We start from the raw sequence: 20301 nt of genomic DNA, 5'->3' as shown, positions 1-20301 counted from the left end.
CAGCAGGACAGAGATAGCAGCCTCAATTTGAAGAGAGTTCCTCTCTCTTCTAATGGTCAGCTGAAAACCCCACTGGATGAACACAACTGGAAGCCAGAGGGTAGAGTCTCCCTAGGTCAGCCTCCGGGACATAGGTGAAGAAGGTAGAGAGGGATCAAGAGGAGAAGATACTGAGCATGTCATCTTGTTCCCCTACAGCCTATTCTCCACATGGTAGCAAGAGGGGTTTTCAAAGCATACATCAGATCACATAATTCTCCTGCTTAAAAACCTCCAACGGCTTCTCCTGGTGATTAGAATAAAATTTCGACTCCTTTAACCTTGCCCTGCAAAGTCCTACATGTTGTTTCCTGCTCTAATGGAATTTTGAGACTAACTCAAAGCCTTCCAACTTCATTCATTCATTCAACACAAAGTTACTAAATTCCAATCACAGACCACGCATGGTTCTAGGTTGAAGCAGTGAACAAGATGCCTTGCACACCTCTCCAATTTTGTCTCCTGCAAATCTACTTCTTCCTTGCATATTCCAGCCACACTGTTTGGCTTTCTGTTGTTGCTGATCCTGCAGTGCCAAGCTTGTTTCTCCCTCAGGGCCTTCACACTTGCTCTTATCTCTACTTAAATCATTATTCTCTCACACCTGCATGTGCCTGAGAATCTCTAATCTTTCAGGTTCAATTCCATTCTCACGTGCTTAGAGAAGCCGTCCCTAACCTCCTAGCTACAGTAGCCAAAGCAGTCTTTATCCTATTAACCTTACTTTATTTTAGTTTTTAAATAGCTTTTTAAAGTAGCTTTCATCCCTTTCAGATATTATTATGAACTAGCTCTATGAAAAAAACAATTTTGCTTCTCTTATCACTCATATTAGTGTTTGAGAATTGCATTCAAAACTTCCTCAGTATGATATCATTACATCTTTAATAAGATACCTTAGAATTAGATGACTTCATCTCTAGTTATCTTTTCATCTACATTCTTTCTCATTTTTTTTTCCTTTAAAGTTAATGATTTGTTTGCTTCCCAGTAAAGAAGTGGTCAGGATATGATCTAAGCCGTAGAACTTAGTATCTCTTCTATAAGAGATACTAGAGGTATGTGATGTTTTGGTATGATCCATAAAGATGTACACTCTAGTGAAAATGCAGTGTATTTTTCTATGAAAGAAGTAATGGCTTGTTAATAAAATCATTACCCCCCTAAACCTCAAAATGACATCAAACCGCTTTTTTTTGCTAATCCTTTGATTATAACTCATAGTCAAATTCCCTGTGGAACCTATTGAGTCTGTTGTGGATAAAGAACATGCTCTGGAAGTTTCTCTTAGCAGTGACTGACATTTTAGATATTTCACTAATGATGTCAGATTGGTAGGAGTACAAGTCTCCTCGGTGCCTGATGGCTAAAATTTTCTTTTTCTAAGTATCTTCTGAGGCACATGGGCTTCTATTCAATTTTAATAAATGCTCTAAAAATAAACAAGTAGTTGAATAAAATAGCTCTCCAATTCCAGCTGTCAGTTAGAGCTTTTTAGCAAGTGTGGCAATAAGGAAAGATGCAGGTTAATTTTCCCTTTCAAATTGAGGAAGTAGATGATGAAAATAATTGGTCTTATTTCAAAGGTAGAGATATAACAAAATTGTGCTATAGAGTGTGACCACTCACTTAAAATAACATAGCCGGGTTATCAATGTGCAAATAGGACTTGATTTAAGGGACGGACCTTCAGATAATTGCCCCAACTCTGTACTGTGATGATACGATGACAAAACAGCTGCCAGAAAAGTAAAAACATCGGCTTATTTGAAGTCTGAGCTACAGTGATCCCCCTCTATCCATGGTTTCACTTTCCACGGTTTCAGTTGCCCACCAAATTGGTCCATAATATTAAATGAAAAATTCCAGAAATAAATAATCCATAAGTTTTAAATCACCTACCGTCTTAAGTAATAAAATCTTGCGCCAGCTCATTCTATCCTGCTTGGGATGTGAGCCATGCCCTTGTCCCATGTGTCCACAGTATATAAGCTCCCTGCTCATGAGTCACTTGGTATCATCTAGGTTATCAAATGGACTGTGGTGGTATCACCATGCTTATGATCAACTAATCCTTCTTTTACTTAAAAATGGTTGCAGAGCATAAGAGTAGTGACGCTGGCAATTTGGAAATGCCAAAAAGAAGTTGTAAAGTGCTTTCTTTAAGTCAAAAGGTGGGACCAGTACAAGGAGATATTTTGAATGACAGTGAGAGAGAGACTCAACATCCACATCACTTTTATTATCGTTGTTATAATTGTCCTATTTTAATGTTAGTTGTTAATCTCTTGCTGTGCCTAATTTATAAGTTAAATTTTATCACAGGTATGAGTGTATGTATATGAAAAAACATAGTATACAGTAAGTTCCCGAGTTACAAACATCCAACTTACATACAGCTAAAACTTCCAGACTGCTGTAAGGGCTATTGGTTGGACATCAGCAAAAATGATATCACAGAGTTACTTGACTCCCATGGCAAAGAACTAACCAGTGAAGACTTTATGGAACTAGAGCAGCAGATGATAGCATTTAGGGAAGAAAACAGGGACCTAGAAACTCTAGAACCAAAAAAGTTTCTACAAAAGAGTTAGCTGATGCTTTTTGCCTCATGAAAGCAGGAATGGCAAAGTTAGAGGAGCAAGATCCTGATACAAAGAGCTCCACCAAAGGTTACTGTCCAGTAACTGAAGGCCTGAGATGCTACAGGGCCACTTATGATGAGAAAAAGAAGAGCTCTATACAAACCTCCCTGATGCCTACTTCAAGAAACTGGCTCCACCAGCAGAATCAAACCTGACTCACTAACACCAGCCCCGTCCACTCCAACAAGTCTATCATCTTTTGCATCACCCAAGACTATTTAAAGTTGTATTTGAAAATGCTTATTTATATGTACAGAAAGGTAAAAATAAATACTATGTTAAGACAAACATCTAAGTTCCATTTAATAGGTAAAGGTACCTGTTCCAACTTACATACAAATTCAGCTTAAGAACACACCTACAGAACCTGTTTTGTTTGTAACCTGGGGACTGCCTTTATATGAGGTTCAGTACTATCTGTAGTTTTAGGCATCTCATGGGGGTCTTAGAACATATCCCCTGCAATTAAGGGGGGGCTACAGTATACATAAAGCTCCTAGAAAATTCTCAATGCCCAGAAGATGAGGTTTAGACTCCTGAGAACATCCTTCAGGGCCCTCATACTCGACTCAGCATTGACTCCCAGCCACCTCCCTTGCTGACCTGCTGTGGACCAGGGCTTTAGCTATGTTGGACAGTTTGCCTGTCTCTGGCACATAGATGCATTCTCTGCTCAGGCCTTCACTCCATGAGCAATGCCTTTCACTCCTCTGTCATCTAGAAACTCCTCTAAGACATCCTTGAAGACCAAGCTGAAAGGCTACTTCTTCATGAAAGCCTCCTCTAGAAGCTCTGTCCTATGGCAAATGAGTCACCTCCTACCCACCACGGCCTGGAAGGCACTGCATCTCTCCATAAGGGCAAGTTGTTCCTGCCCCGCTATTTTCCTCTGCCTCCATGCAGGCATGCAGGATTATCCATCTTTTGAAGAAAGGGAATGTATTCATCTTTCTATTCCCCAGTGCTTTGTATAGTGTCTGCCAAAGAGCATGCACTTCATAAATGTTTGCTGAATTGATGATTGGATGAATAAAAGGGTCCCAAATCCAGATGTTTAAAAGATGTAAAACAAACATCCAGCTGATGGGCTGAACAGCCACCTTTTATAGGGCTGTTTTATCATTAGCCAGAAGCTGCTTCTAAGCAAGTCAGTGGGGGTTTTAGCTGAGGCAGCATGTGCTCTGCTGGGTGCCCTGACCTTCCAGGTATGGTAGGACCGCTGGCTGAGTTAATATTGTCAGGGATATCTGTCAGCATGTCTCAAAAGCCTGTCTCATCTTCGCTCAAAAAGTTTCCCTGGTGCGTTTGTACAGGGTGGGCAAAAGTAGGAAGACAAAGTAGGGTTACAGTTGTGAGTATGCAAAACACAGAGTTTATTCTTATTTATTAATTATTATATTATTTTTCATACAAAAATTGTAAACCTACTTTTGCCCCCCTCTGTATGGAAAAAAAGGCATTTTTAGTTTTTTTTTTTAATTGCAGAAGATGAAATTTCAAATTAATAAAGGTTCCAAAGTCTGTGATGACTCTGTGAATCTGCTGAGGTCGCCTGGTAAAGCCAACAGTTCTGAAGTGACAGGCAGACTGCAAAGAAGAAAAACCTTCTGAAGAAATAGCAAGAGAAATTTAATAAAACTAAATAAAAATATTTGCCTTTATAAATCATTTATAATAATATTGTGGTATGCAAAGGTAGAGCTCTGCAAAGGAGTATAGTTTTTAAATATATGTCATAAACAGAATAAATAACAAAAAATAGTATTTATATTGCTTAGTCTAGCTGCCATACATGTTTCATTATAAAAGGTCATGGATTCTTTAGTTTTATAAAAAAAAGTAAAAAAAAAAATACAATAAGGAGTACACTTAAAAGTTACAATTCTATACAAAAACATAATGGCTCAAGGGACTTATATTTTTAAAGCTATTCCCACAACTGTCACATTAATAAATTCTGCTCATATTGACACTTTCGGTTTCATCTTGGTAGTTTAATTTACTGAGAGCTGAGTTCATTTCCTTGATATCTCAAGTCATATTATTGAGTCAAATACAAAGTGACGTTTATATTCTGTTTCTAAGTTCAACTTCTAGGTTTTAATATAATATGCTTTTGCTTCTAACTCATTTCATTCATTTTTCTTTTCATCCACTCATTCATTCTTTCATTAAACATTTATTGCCACTAGCTGAGTGACAGGCACTGTCTTAGGTGCTGGGGATTTAAGATCATTAGTAAATGGTTACTCAGGTATTTGTTGTTCAGTTAGGGAGAAAAAATTACTATAAAATGTGATTAGTTTTAACAAAAGAGGGACTACAGAGGAGAGTGCAATTCAATCTTTCTGGAAAAGCTGAGGAAGGTTCCACAGAGGAGGTTGGCTAGAGAGATAAGAAATTCTGGTAGGGTCAGACTGTATGTTCATAGGCCCAGGTTATGAGGGACAGGTCATAGTAAATAACTCTGAGGGGCCCTGAGGAGATGGAGCATAGCTTTCACAGGGAAGGGTGGTTGGGAAATGATACTGAGAAGGCAGATGAGGGCAGACTGTGAAGGGTCTCTGACATGTCTCAAGACCATGGGGTGTCATTAAAGGTTTCAAAGTAGTGGGTAACATGATCCAATTTGTAGAAAATGACTCAGGTAGCAAAGGCTATTGAGTTCCAAAGACAACTACCCTTTGAGATGTTAATAGTTGTGACATTGAGAAAAGCCTTCCAGGTCAAGTAAGTCTAAATAACACCACACACCTTACACCTATTTGGGGGTTCTCAGCACATATAAATATTTTAAAAGCTCAACAGAGGGCCTGTTGTAAAGAATCATTGATACCAGGCTGGGAAATAATGGATGAGAGTTAAGCTAAGACAACAAAGAGAGACCAAGTAAAAGGCTGTTCGTAATGGCTTGGTTAGTTGTGAGGACTAAAAGCAGCACCATAGGAGAAAGATTTGGAAGGAAGAGATAGTTGGGGTGGGGGAGTGTAAGGGTTAGTTGTGAGGACTAAAAGCAGCACCATAGCAGAAAGATTTGGAAGGAAGAGATAGTTGGGGTGGGGGAGTGTAAGGGTTAGTTGTGAGGACTAAAAGCAGCACCATAGCAGAAAGATTTGGAAGGAAGAGATAAGTTGGGGGGGGGGAGGGTAAGGAGCTGGAATCCACAGCATTTGGGTGTTGGCTGAGTGTGAAGGACAAACAAGGCAGAAGTGGCTCCAGTTACCAGCTCTAGGAAAGGCTAGATGGAGGTGTCACCTGAACCACAGATCCATTAAGGGGGCTGGGTCTGCTGGGGAAGGTGGCAGGTAGGTACCTTATCAAGCGTGATGTTAGATCTTTGAAACTTTGGGTAACTTTGCAATATGTGAGGCTGAGAGTTTCAAAGGCAGTTAGAGGCAGTGCTTGGCATACACAGAGGTTGAAACTGAGCCGAAGCAAATTAGGGCCCAGAGAAACAAAGAAAATGAGCACAGAATATCTCCTACTAAACCAAACTATAAAGATGGGAATAGAATTTCCAGCCCACCATTTTGTGGATTAGAATTTCTTCCCTCATCTGAATTCTTGAACCTGGAAGTACAAGGTGTAGACAGTATATCTCTGGGCTTAATATTCCTGTTACTAGGCAAAGCATGGTGTTGCACATCCACTAAAATTCAGAGCCATTATTACAAAGAGCTTTTTGTAAAATATAAAACATAAAAACATAAGCACTACCTACATAAAATTTGACCCTTAATTTCTGTTTTGCTTCCATTTATTGTTGAATCTAAAGGTAGGATGAAGTGCCTAGTTTCTTATGAAATACATAGAAGAAAACATATGTACTAAGCTCATGGACCTTGGCCATAGAGAACAATTTACGAATTTGACCCCAAAGACAAGGGAGGTAAAGGAAAAAATAAATGAATGAAACTCTGTCAAACTAAAAAGCTTCTGCACAGCAAAAGAAACTGACAACAAAACAAATAGGCAGCCAACCAGATGGAGATAATATGTGCACACAACAGCTCTGATAAAGGGTTATTATCCAAAATACATAAAGAACTCACAAAGCTCAGCAACAAACAAGCAAACAATACAATTAAAAAATGGGCAGAGGACCTGAACAGACAATTTGGCCAAGAAAGCATACAAATGGTCAAAAAATATATGAAAAGATGATCATCTTTACTAGTTATGAGAGAAATGCAAATCAAAACTACAGTGAGATACCACCTCACACCTGTTAGATTAGCTATTATTAACAAGACAGGTAATAACAAATATTGGAGAGGCTGTGGAGAAAAAGGAACCTTCAGTCACTGCTGATGGGAATGCAAACTAGTATAACCATTATGGGATAAAGAATGGTGCTTCCTCAAAAAATTAAGACTAGAACTACCATATGACCCAGTAATCCCCTCCCTGAGTATCTACCTGAAACTCAAAGACATTGGTACTTAAAGACGCATGCACCCCCATGTTCACTGCAGCGTTATTCACAGTGGCCAAGACATGGAAACAACCGAAGTATCCCCTGATGGAGGATTGGATAAAGAAGATGTGGTACATATATACAACGGAATACTACTCAGCCATATGAAATGATGACATAGTGCCATTTACAACAACATGAATGGACCTTGAGAACATTACACTAAGTTAAATAAGTAAATCAGAAAGAGCTAAGAACTATATGATTTCACACATAGGTAGGATACAAAACTGAGATTCATGGACATAGATAAAAGTGAAGTGGTTACCAGAGAGAGAAGGATATGGGGGAGGAAGTGGGGGGAAAGGTATAAAGAGGGACAAATATACAGTGATAGAAAATGATTTGACTTTGGGTAATGGGCACACAACATAATCAACAGTTCAAATGCTATAGAAATGCTAAACCTAGGTACTCTTATTGATCAATGTCACCCTGTTAAATTTAGTTTCTAAATAAATTTTTTATAAAAAGAAAATGAGATAAACACCCTAAGAGATATTTTTCAACAATACAACATTTTAAATAAACATGGTCTCTAACTTATGAGGATTTATATTTTAGCCACTGGAGTATAGCAAAATTGATGACTAAATTGATTCTTTCTGGCAGCAGTCAATCCTCTAATCTAGACCAAAGTTATTCTCTGTGTGTGTGTTTAAAACTAGAAAATAAAAAATTTAATTCTCAAGTATTTATAGTTGTCATTGAAATTCTCTTTTTTCTTAATATTACCTGTAGGGACTCTTCTCCCATACACCTATTTATACAGCTAAACTACAGGCATTTTGAACTGTAACCCTGATTTAAAAAAAAAAAGTATATAAGATAATGGCTACATAATCACAGTTTTAAGCAAGGGTGAAAATAGGGGCTGTGTTAAATGTTTCTGCCTCTGCACAGATGTGGGCAATATGTGTGAACTGTTGGGTGGACACAATCTTGAACATAAGACATATGCAATACAGAGAAAGATAAATTATGCTTCAGTATGGACTCTCTAATTCTTTCAGTTTAACTCATCTATCACCTTTCTCTTTTTTCTTATTTTTCTTACATTTTTTTTTTAGAACAAAAACAAATACAGAGAGAAGATTGATGCCTACAAAGCTCATAATAGTGAGGGGTGTGATAGTAGAAGGCAGATTTTGAATCTCAAGTACCTTGTGCCATTAGAGACGGATGTTTAGTCAGCTCCCAGTACGGCAGATTGTAGTAGGTGGAGCAGAGACCCCCAAAATGTCTATGTCTTAATCCCTGAAACCTATGAATGTTACTTTATATGGTAAGAGGGACTTAGCAGCTGTGATTAAGTTAAGCATTTTGAGATGCGGAGAGCATCTGGATTACACAGGTGGGTTTGATGTAGTCACAGTGGTCCTTAAAAGAGGGAGGAAGGAGGATCAGAGAGAGAAGGGCGGGGGGGGGGAGGGGGTGGATGTAAGGACAGAATCAGAGGTGGAAGTGAAGCCCTTTGAAGGAGCCTGAGCCAAGGAGACAAGAGTCTCCAGAAACTGGCAGAGGCCGGGTGGTGGATTCTCTCCCCTCCAGTCTCCAGAAGGAATGCAGACCCGCTAACAAACACCTCAATTTCAGCCAAGTGAAACCGATTTCAGACTTCTAACCTCCAGAGCTAGAAGATAGTAAATTCATGTTGTTGTAAGCCCCTTTGTGTGTGGTAATTTGTTACAGTAGCAATAGGACACTAATACATAGCTTAACTGTCCTGGATACAGGTGACATCAGAGGTGGATTAAGGTCAGTTGAGGCCTCAAGTGCAGAAGAAAATATTGGGCCCCTTAAAAAAAGAGAGAGACAGGGAGAATAAAAATAGATGTTAACCATATTTTTAAATAAATAAAAAATATTATGTACTATTAATGTTAAAATTGTACATATGAAACCAAACTTGGTGTCATTAGAAAAAAATGTAAAGTTGGGGCTTTGGAGGGTCCTTCAGAAGTTGAAGTTGGGGTCCAGGGTATGCGCCCAGTGTGCCAGCTGTTAAATCCCCCTCTGGGTGGCATATACTGAATTTTATGTAAACTGTTCATTTTGGAACTGGTGTCGGGTCCTCACAATCTAATGCTTTGGAGCAAATGGCAAAGAGGCCTTGGGAAAGCGCCACTGCGCGGGGAAAAGAGGATGGCTTCTGCTGCACACAGCCCCCCCCCCCCCCTTCATTTACTGGCTGTTGACCCTGGAAAGCACAGCTCTCAGAGCTTCTCCTCACTGGGGTGCCGTGGGGACTAAGATGAACTCGCGCCAACCTCTCAGTGCTCCAGGTTCCTCACCAGTAGGGGAGAGATCATTGTAGTAACTATCACAAGGAGAGTGAGAATTAAATGAATTCAATGTGACAAGTGCCTAGGACTGTGCTTATTATAGAGAGAGCTGCTCTTATTAAGGAGAAGCAGCTCCTGAATGGAGCGGGGGCTCAGCAGATGAACGGGCGGACTCGCCAGCACCTTTTCCGCAGCATGCTTTACACACCTGCCCTGGGTGTCATGGGGTCTCACTCAAACCTGGTCTCTGCCCTCCCTGCCTCACCTGATGGTCTAACTCAGAAGTCACGGGGAAGCACCCGTCCAGGTCAGGCGGTATATGACTGGTAAATGAGCAGCACTGATCATGAACAGCGTGTGGCTCCAGTGTGGGAGGAGGGTAAATGAGTCCTGGAAGTACAGGTAGGACTCCTGCCTGACTTTGACATGCAGAAGGAAGGGGACCTGTGTGGGGCGGGGAGAAGCAGAGACGGGAGACGCAGGGCTGAAGATGGGCAGGACGAAGCCTGACTAAGCCATTGGACCTCATTATATGACAACAGAGAGCCATTGAAACAAATCATAGCAAAAGTCTGTCATGATCAAGGGGTGTTAGACTGACTCTTGGCATAAAGTGGTTCGCAGTCATGGTGCTGTACCACACTAGCGTGCTATGGTCCCTTGGGAGGTGTATATAACACGTTAATATATAGCCAACATCCAAGTCGATGATGATGATGATGATGATGATGATGTTGTGTGCGTGTATTTAAAAAATTAGAGAAGATTGAGGAGACTAATGCACTAAATATGTGTTTCAAAAACTAAATGAACAAAAACCAATGAGATATTAAAGCTAAATTGATAAAGATAAATATTAAACGAGTCCTTCAGCAAGACCAGAGATAAAAACCAAGGGACACAGGATTGTGTAAGAGGCGGACTGAAATAAAGAAGGACCTCTGAAAACCAAATCTAGAGTTAGATTTCTGCCTCATATCTGCCTAACTGTTTCTACAATAAAATTGTAACATAATGACTTGGACTCCATGACATGCAGAATGTGTAAATATTGGCTATTTGCCATTTGTCAGGCAAATGCTCTACAAGGTACAAAGAAGGTTGCATTCTAGCAGGCAAATGATAATTAACCTAAATTATGTTTTTTTTCCCCTGAGAGAAAAGCATATTGCATGAGGTCAGATTAGCCCAGTGTTCAAACAGCAAAGAAGGACGGTTTCACCCTTCAAATAGGCCCAAATTCATCGTCCATATGCTTATCTGTCTTTTTGAAATGTAGCATTTGATCCTCATCTCCTTTTCCTTCACATGAAAAAAGACTGCAGACTGGGTGTTGAAGGATTAGAGATTTTAGCACCATCCTCTGCTAGGTCCAAGCAGCTAAGTGAAAAAGACCCCATGAACATGCAGCAGTTTCCTTGTCCTAGCGGGGCTGCCAAGAACCTGGGGGATCACCAGACAAATGGATGATCAACAGCTGTTGTCCTAAGTACTCTCCTGAGACAAGAGCCAATTACCCCGAAGACACATGTTACTCTTGACTTATTCCATATAGCATCAATAATGACTTCCTACCTTCTAATAAGTGGTCAGTAATAGCTGGTTTTGTCTAACAAAACTTAACCAAAGAAGCAGGATTCTAAGAAATAATGTAAGAAAAACAGTCTATTGTTTTCACTAGGTTCAGAAAAATTCCTAGAAGTGATCAAGGATCCTTAAAGCAGATTCTACATACCAAATGCTTAACAGTGCTTTCTTTCTTTCTTTTTATCTTTCTTTTTCTTTCCTTCCTTCCTTCTTCCCTCCCTCCCTTTCTTTCTTTGGAGGATAGAATCACTGATGGCTTTCAATGTCAATGTTCTTTATTTCTTGGTATGTTTTAATATTTTCCATAATTATTATGTATTGAGTATAAAATAAGATATTTTTAAAGGTCCTAATAAAATGTAGTCAGTGGCTTATTGGATGAACTTTAAAGAGCTGTTTACTATTAGTTTCCTGATTGGAAAAAATGTACTTATACAAGCATACCTTGGAGATATTGCGGATTCAGTTCCAGATCCCTGTAATAAAGCCAGTTGTAATCTTTTTGCTGGTGGAGAGTCTTGCCTTCAATTTGTAAAACAACAACTCAACCTCCCCACAGAATCTGTGAAGTGCAATAAAACAAGGAATACCTGTACCCGACTTATCCCAAAGGTTTCTCCCTAATAGAAGGAAATAGAAAGTTTTCAAAATAAATTCATATGTTAACAGGCACAAGGTAGATGGAAAATGGAATAATTAACTCTTTGAAATCCACCCTCTATAATAGGGAGACTGGGTGGTGTTGGTGTTGGTAGTAAAAGGCTACAAAAGGTCCTGTATGTGGCGATCTCTGAAAACTTTAAAAACCACCAGAGGTTACTGCTGCTATTCAGCAGTGCATGTGGCTATTGCAAAGAGGTTGAGAAACCTTTGGGATAAGTCGGGTACAGGTATTCCTTGTTTTATTGCACTTCACAGATTCTGTGGGGAGGTTGAGTTGTTGTTTTACAAATTGAAGGCAAGACTCTCCACCAGCAAAAAGATTACAACTGGCTTTATTACAGGGATCTGGAACTGAATCCGCAATATCTCCAATATTGATGTTTCATTCACTTTTACTGCTGGGTCAATACAACCTATAACCACATAGCAAACATAGCAATAAGATATAAAGTCAGAATTTTCAGGAATTATGGGCAGTATTTTTTATCTATCTTTTCATTTTGTCCTTCAATGAAGATTCTATCTATAACTTACTATGTGTTTACTGGCAAAACAAGGTAATAATATAGAGACTTAATAGTTACAACAGTGGCATTTGATTTGAGCTGATTCCTCAGCTTGTCTGAGGGTTGGCATGAAATAATGGTGCGGTTTAAGATCACAGAATCACTCCAGTTAAAGGGAAAAGTGTAAATACATTAGAAATCAGGAGACCTAGGTTCTGGACCAGGCTTTATGATCTTGGGCAAGACCATATTTAAACCCCAGATACATATCTGTGAAACAAAGGGGCTCATACAAAACCCCTGAGGGGCCCTTTCAGACACATCCATCTCCAACAATGGGTTATAGTGGAAAGGATCACAGAAAACTGAGTGGATGGCCAACCCTGAATTAGCTAGCTGTGTGAGGCTCAGTTTCCTCAAACCTAAAAATGAAGATAGTAGACCCTACTTTTCACTGGACTGTTGCAAGGATTCAATTAGGTGTGTAATGATATATATATTTTAACAGAACACTGTGACACAGACATTCAAACTATACAACATCCTATTGACTTTCCCAGATCATCACACAATAGCATGGAATTTATGAATTTAGCCTGAGACATTTAAGCTGTAAAAGAAAATGTATAGTCAATGTCTGTTTCCAGATGCTTTATATCTTAGTGTTTTACCCATGCATTACTATTTGATTCGTTGAGTGCTTTGCTGTGTCACAGCCGCAAGGCGGGCTGGGAGAAGGCAGGGGCTCTGGCAGCCGACTGTGGAAAGAACAAGGAGCGCGCTGGGGCCAGGCTGGGAAAGCTGCTATCCCCTCGCCTTCTCGGCTGCATCACTGTGTGCTCTATCATTCTAACTGGGACACTTTTGAGAGTGTAAAACCACATTTCAGTAAAACCAGGATGTATGTCCCTCTCACTTTTCAGGCTTACTTTTTGTGACCTTTGAGGTCACTTAAAGGTCCTGGGACTGGATCCGTGTTTGATGTCCTAATGGGGAGGAAACTGCAAAATAAGATTCTATCCAAATAATCTGAAATCCTTCTGTGCTTTTTAAGAGCATGCAGAAAGATTATTTAACTCAAGTTTGATAAATATAATTTTAGATAAGATACTATGATAAAATAGTTTTGTTTATATTATTATAATATATGCTATAGACTAGGGTCAGCAGAGTTTTTCTGTGAAAATAGTAAATATTTTCATTTTTGTGGGCCATGTGGTCCCTATCACAACCACACAGTCTGTCCTTGTAGTGCAGAGACAGCCAGAGACAAGATATATATATAAAAGAATGGGTGTTTCTGAGTTCTAATAAAACTTTAGTTACAATAACTGGCTGTGAGCTGGATTTGGCTTTGGGCTGCAGTTGCCACCCCCTTGCTTTAAATCAATAGTTCCCAGACTTTTGGAATTCATAAGACCAGGAAAAAAAACAAAGTTTGGAATTTATTCAAGATTTCTAACTTTTTAATTTACTAAGTAATTATGTTTTAAAAAAATCATTGCCTAGTACCTTTATCCTTTAGGTTTTTAATTAGCAAAAAAAAAGCTAAAAATGACAAAATTCAGAACAAATTTATTCAGAATAAATTTAGCTTCATGGAAACCTACCACATTGTCCTTATTTCTAAAATTTTTCATGAATGTGATAAAAACTTTGTCACAAAAATGCCCAGGTTACTAGATGGTTCATTTGAGTTGCTTTTGATGGTTACATGGTATGGCACAGTAGAAAGAATATGGTATTTAATTAAAAGATCTGGATTTGCATAAAGTTGGGGGAGTACTAAGAAGGGAAAGATGACCCTTGAATATTTCTTTAAAGGACCCTTGAATGTCCTGAATCACTGATGTAAACATAAATTCCTCCAGTACTGAGCAACCTCAGAACTCACCGGCTGCCACTGTGCAGGGTACCAGGCTGGGGGACAGTTGAAGCGGTTACAAGCTTGCACTGTGCTGGGCTTGTGCTGGCGACACAGATCGTCAGCCAGGATGACTGTTTCATTCATCTCTCTGGAGCGTACTTGGGAGCAGAAGACGTCTCGCGTTTGCAGGCCAACCCCACAGGTGAGACTGCATGGACTCCATTTGCCAATTTCCCACCTGGGAAGAAATCAGAGAAGAAAGAGGATACCCTGAGCACTTGTGCAAAGAACATGTCGCATGATATAAATGTTAGTGGAGTAAAAACACCTAACTGGGAATGTGGAAGTTCCAGAACAAGATTGGCTAGGAATTCTATCCAAAGCTTCAAACCCACCCTTTCCCTTTATGCTCTAGCATTTATTTTGAATAAAGCAAAGAAGGTGATAAAACAGGAAATCCAGTTTCTACCTACAAATTCAAGAATGGTCACAATTACGTTTATTGTGATTGGACATAAACATTATCAAAATAAGGAAGGCAGCCCTGGCCAGTTGGCTCAGTAGTAGAGTGTCGGCCTGGTGTGCAGGAGTCCCGGGTTCGATTCCCAGCCAGGGCACACAGGAGAAGTGCCCATCTGCTTCTCCATCCTTCCCCCTCTCCTTCCTCTCTCTCTCTTCCCTTCTCGCAGCTGAGGCTCCATTGGAGCAAAGTTGGCCTGGGTGCTGAGGATGGCTCCATGGCCTCTGTCTCAGGCATTAGAATGGCTCTGGTTGTGGCAGCGCCCCAGATAGGCAAAGCATTGCCCCCTGGTGGGCATGCTGGGTGGATCCCGGTCAGGCACATGCAGGAGTCTGTCTGACTGCCTCCCCGTTTCCAACTTTAGAAAAATACAAAAAATAATAATAATAATAATAAGGAAGGCATTCTAGATAAGAAATAGGTGAAACATGGAAAGGCTGTGGGCACTATGTATTGAATAGTGGGACTAGAAGAAGCCTTTCTGATCATCTCTCCAGCCCCCTTTCTTAGCAACACTGAAAAATTGTGCTTGTTTTGCTTTGGCTTTAAAGTGAGAGGTCATTGGCTCCAACTTCTTTCAAACTTCCATCATAGCATAGAAACGCTTCTGTCCTGTGTATAAACCTCATCACTGCCTGGGACTGGAGAATGTAACACAAGTGAAGGTTGTTAAATAGATCAGGCTCCTTGGGAGAAAACAAGTGGAGAGAACTGCTTATTATCTGGGAGTGAAGGTCAAATAACCACAGATGAGTTGAATGCATTAATTGTCCATTCCAAATGGCCAAGTCTCGAGAAGTACATTTATAGTGAGCTGAGGGCCTATAAAAACATTCCCACTGCATTTCCCTGTTGTTGCAGCCTCCAAAATGGGAATGATAAGGAAAAAGCTCATTTGCTTGGGCTCTGAGTCAGAAGCATTCTTTAATGATCAGTTTTAGAAATGATCTGTTTACAATGTGAGGCAGAAAGATTCTACAAATAGGGCTTAGCCAAGAAAAGCATCACAAGTAGACCCTTCAGTAGCTAGGCCCCCACCTTCCATAGCCAGCTTGAAAATTGGTATAAATTCTTTGGCCTTAATTTTTGTTGTCAGACTGAATAACCAAGGGTGTACTCAATCTCTTCATGCTCCTCTGACCCATAACGGCCTTTCCGGTCCCTATTTCCGCTACCTCCTTCCATCTGCCCTATGTTTAAGAGAGATCTGTAGTGAACTACTTTGCTATTCTCAATTCGTGTCCCCCTGGTTTTCCAGCTATGTCTTAACTCAAGTTGTCACTCCTTGTTTTGTCCTTTCCTTGCCCATCAAAATTTATTCCATTTCTATACATCCAAATTTGATCCATATTTAAAGGGTTGCGTTGATACCTGCAGCAGACACCGGTCACTTTCTCAGTTGTATTAGTTATTCTTCCAGTTAGGAGCCCTATGGGAGTCTTCACCTCCTAAAGCGAAGTCTATGTCTGAGTTAGTGTTGTATCTCTCATAAGGTTCATATAGCACCTCCTAGATAGTTAATTATTTCCTGATCAATAACCAAATGGAAGGGATCTACCATCACAGTGGGCACTTCATATGCATTATGTTATTGATTCAATCCATACCAACATGAGACAGGCTCTACCGGTCTTCCTCATTGTACAGTTGGACAGGAGGCTGACTTGCCCAAATACCCATAATTAGTGAGTAGTGAATCCAGGATTCAAACTTGGGTGTGTCTGTCTCTAAAGCCATTGTGCTTTCTACTGTACCATGCTCCCTCCAGAAAATACCTTGGAAACCGTCCTATCAATATTCACAAAATTTCAAATAAATAGAAGCTGGGGTTGAATTTATTTCTTTTAGATCCTGTATGAATTTCCATGTACTTGTGTTTAAATTCTTGGCTTGGCCTAATTCCAAGTTTTAAAATGTTGTGGGGTTGTTGATTTTAAAATATAGCCACACCTTCTTTGTTACTCCTCCCTTCTAATGGTGGGGTCTGGAGTAAGGGCTGAACTTAGTGGTTCACTTGTAATGAAGAGAATGAGGCAAAAGTGATGTTATGTGACTTCCAAGGCTAAATCATAAAAAGAATATAGTTTCCATTTGGCTATCTCTCTTTGCTCACTCTGGGGGAAGTCACTTTGCTCACATGACAGTCATCATAAGGACACTCAGGTCTTAAGGAGAGAGTCCACATGCAAAGGAACTGAGGCTGATCACCAATGATCGGCACTAACTTGGCAGTCATGTGAGGGGATGACCCTGAAGGCAGATATGCTGGACTCAGGCTAACCTTGAAATGACTGCAACCTCAGGAGACTGAGGCAGGGCTGCTTTCCAAGTGCTCCCACCTTCCTCACTCACTGTACTGTGAAAGCTAATAAATGCTTTATTTGTTGTGAGCTACTAGGTTTGGGGGAAATTTGTTACGCCTAAAAAGACAATGAATACAAGTAATACTCTGCTCCCAAAATGTATATGTGCTCACCAAAAGACATGCACCAAAATATTCAAAACAGTGCTATTCATACCTCAATGCCTATTAACAATTGAATGGATAAAAAATTATGATATACATACAATACTGTAAAACAGTGGTAGTCAACCTGGTCCCTACCGCCCACTAGTGGGTGTTCCAGCTTTCATGGTGGGTGGTAGCGGAGCAACCAAAGTATAAATAAAAAGATAGATTTAACTATAGTAAGTTGTTTTATAAAGATTTATTCTGCCAAACTTAGCGAAAATCCAACATAAAGTACTTGGTAAGTAATTATTATTATATGGTTTAACTTGCTGTAACTCTGCTTTATAAATTTTATAAAGTAAAGTTACTTCCCTACTTTATAGATCACCATTACTGTGGAACTGGTGGGCGGTTAGAAAATTTTACTACTAACAGAGATACAAAAGTGGGCTGTAGGTATAAAAAGGTTGACTACCCCTGCTATAAAACAATGAGAATAAACTTTAACAATAAGCAACATGCACAAATCTCACAAACAAAATTGGGTAAAGAAAGCTGTATGGGCAAAAATTCATACTGTGATTTTATGTATATAAAGCTCAAAACCAAAACTTCGAAGTCAGGACGGTGGTTCTGTTTGGTGGGCAGTAACTAGAGGGGAGACTTCTGGGATGAAATCTTGATTGGGGTGCTGCCTCTGGATTCACTTTGTGAAAAAGCACCATGCCACACACATAGGATCTGTGCACATTTCTCTACAAAAATCTACCACCCGTGCCCAATGCTAGGACCCTTCTATGTATGTCTCATAAGGTAGATGCCTACCTAGCAAATGCTGTTCCAAGGTTAAAACTTGTCATACTAGAGGCTCTATACCTGTTTCCCCCCGCCCTACCCCTACCACTGGAAAATTCAGTCACTGGGACCTTGAAGCAGAGGCATTTTGTCAGCCACAGGGCCACTTACACACTGTGCGGAGAAGCTGGCCCATGATGAAAGTACCTTACGTTTTCAAGGGAAGAGGTCAGCAGAAGCTCTCTGTGGATGAAGCATTTTGCTGATTTTGGGTTAAAATTATTTGTTCTTTTTAAATTTTATTTCTAATTACAGATTACATACAGTATTATTTTGTATTAGTTTCAGGTGTACAGCATAGGTGTTTGAGGATCATATACTTTACGAAGTGCTCCTCCTGATATTTCCAGTACCCACCTGGCATCATACATAATTTGGGTCAGAAGTATTTGAATTAACTTAGACTCTCAACCACTTTTCCCATGTAGAGGCTGCAACTGCAAGCCTTGGGCCTCCTTGCAAATTGTGTCTTTGACTGTTTTTGAGAAAGGGACTGCAGGCCAGTGGCAGGGGGTGGGGTGGGGTGGGGTAGGGGTGGGGGGGAGTAGATGGGGTTGGGAAGATTGGCCATGGCTGGCTGCCAGTGGGACACTTAAAGGCCTTCCCTGGGATTCTGGCGCCTGGCTTTCATATAAGCTCAGTGCTGAGGAGGACAGGAGCTCTGGTCTGGGCTTCTGAGTGTGAGGGCATTAATGCTTCTTCCCCCACATTGCCTGGTTGACTTTTTCTCATTTTTTTTAAGTGGGAGGAGGGTAGATAGCAAGACAGACTCCTACATTCGCCCTGACAGGGATCCACCTGGTAATCCCTGTCTGGGCCGACACTCAAATCAATTAAATTATTTTTAGTGCCCGAGGCTGATGCTTGTTCCAATATAGCTATCTTTAACACCCTGGAGTGATGCTCAAGCTGTGGGAGGGAAAGAGGGAAAGAAGGGGAAGAGGGAAAGAAGGGGAAGAGGGAGAGAGGGGGAAGAGAGAAAGAGGGGGAAGAGGGAAAGAAGGGGAAGAGGGAAAGAGGGGGAAGAGGGAGAGAGGGGGAAGAGAGAAAGAGGGGGAAGAGGGAAAGAAGGGGAAGAGGGAAAGAGGGGGAAGAGGGAAAGAGGGAGAAGAGGGAGAGAAGGGGGAGAGGGAGAGGAGAGTATCAGATGGTCACTTCTCTTGTATGCCCTTTCTAGGAATCAAACCCAGGATATCCATATGCTGGGCCAACACTCTATCTACTGAGCCAATCAGCCAGGGCCTACTCATCTTTTAATCTTCATTGAAAATGTTACTTTCACAGGGGGAAGCTTTCTATTGGGAAAAATTCTCCTCTACTATATGGTTCCATTAACACTTCCCCCTTTGGCAATTCTCAACACACTTTATTTTATTTTGTTTTATTTTATTTTACTATGGTAATAACACTTAACACAGGATCTACCCCTTAACAAAAAGTTAAGTATACTTTAATACAGCATGATTGCGTATAGGTATAATGCAGTTCAGCAGATGTCGAGAACTTATTCATCACATACAACAAAACTTTATGCCTATTGATTAGTAACTTCCCATTTCACCCATGACCCAGCCCTTGGCAACCACCATGAACCTATGAATTTGACTATTGTAGATACTTCATATAAGCAGAATCATGCGGTATATGTCCTTCTGTGACTGGCTTATTTCACTTAGCATAATGTCCTTAAGGTTTATCTATGTTGTCTTCACTGCAGATTTACTTTGTGTTTAAGGCTGAATACTATTCCCGTGTATGTATACACCACATTTCCTTTCTCCATTCGTCTGTCCATGGTCATTCTGGTTGTTTCCACATCTTTGCTATGGTGCTCTAGGAAACATGAGTGCTCGTATCTCTGCAAGGTCCTGACTTCAAATTTTTTTTTTTTGGATAAATATTTAGAATTGGGATTGCTGGATAATATGGTAGCTCTAGTTTTAATTTTCTGAGGGTCCTCCTGAGAAACCATACTGTTTTTCATAGTGGCTGCCCCATCTTGCATTCATAACAACAGTGTGCAAGGATTCCAATTTCTCCACACTCTTGCCAACACTTGTGATCCTTTGTGTTTTTATTTTTTGATAATAGCCATCCTGACAAGTTTGAGATGATATCTCATTGTGGTTTTCAGTTGTACTTCTCTGATGAGTAGTGATATTAAGTACTTTTTATATAGCTGCTGGGTATTTTTATGTCTTCATTGAAGAAATGTCTATTCAAGTCTTTAATCCATTTTAAAATTGAATTTTTAGTTTTTTATTTTCTTTTTTTGCTACTAAGTTGTAGGAGTTCCTTATATATTTTGGAGATTAACCCCTTACCGATAGATTGTTTGCTTTTTTATTGTTGATTGTTTCCGTTGCTGTGCTCAATGTACTTCTAATCTATTACCTTGATGACAG

The 20301-nt window shown here is 40.1% G+C and overlaps 1 protein-coding gene across 5 annotated transcripts in view; it reads right to left on the bottom strand.

Moving 5' to 3' along the window:
* ADAMTSL1 (ADAMTS like 1) overlaps positions 1–20301 on the bottom strand; it is a 1054626-nt gene that overhangs the window by 157020 nt on the left and 877305 nt on the right. For all 5 annotated transcript variants that reach the window (XM_066257319.1, XM_066257321.1, XM_066257318.1 and 2 more), the window contains one exon: positions 14097–14307. In XM_066257319.1, coding sequence (XP_066113416.1) covers positions 14097–14307 — 211 coding nt within the window. The remainder of the gene's footprint in view (positions 1–14096; positions 14308–20301) is intronic.

The sequence above is a fragment of the Saccopteryx bilineata genome, chromosome 2 (assembly GCF_036850765.1).
Source record: "Saccopteryx bilineata isolate mSacBil1 chromosome 2, mSacBil1_pri_phased_curated, whole genome shotgun sequence".
NCBI classification, from domain to species: domain Eukaryota; kingdom Metazoa; phylum Chordata; class Mammalia; order Chiroptera; family Emballonuridae; genus Saccopteryx; species Saccopteryx bilineata.
This window is presented reverse-complemented; position numbering and strand designations above follow the sequence as displayed.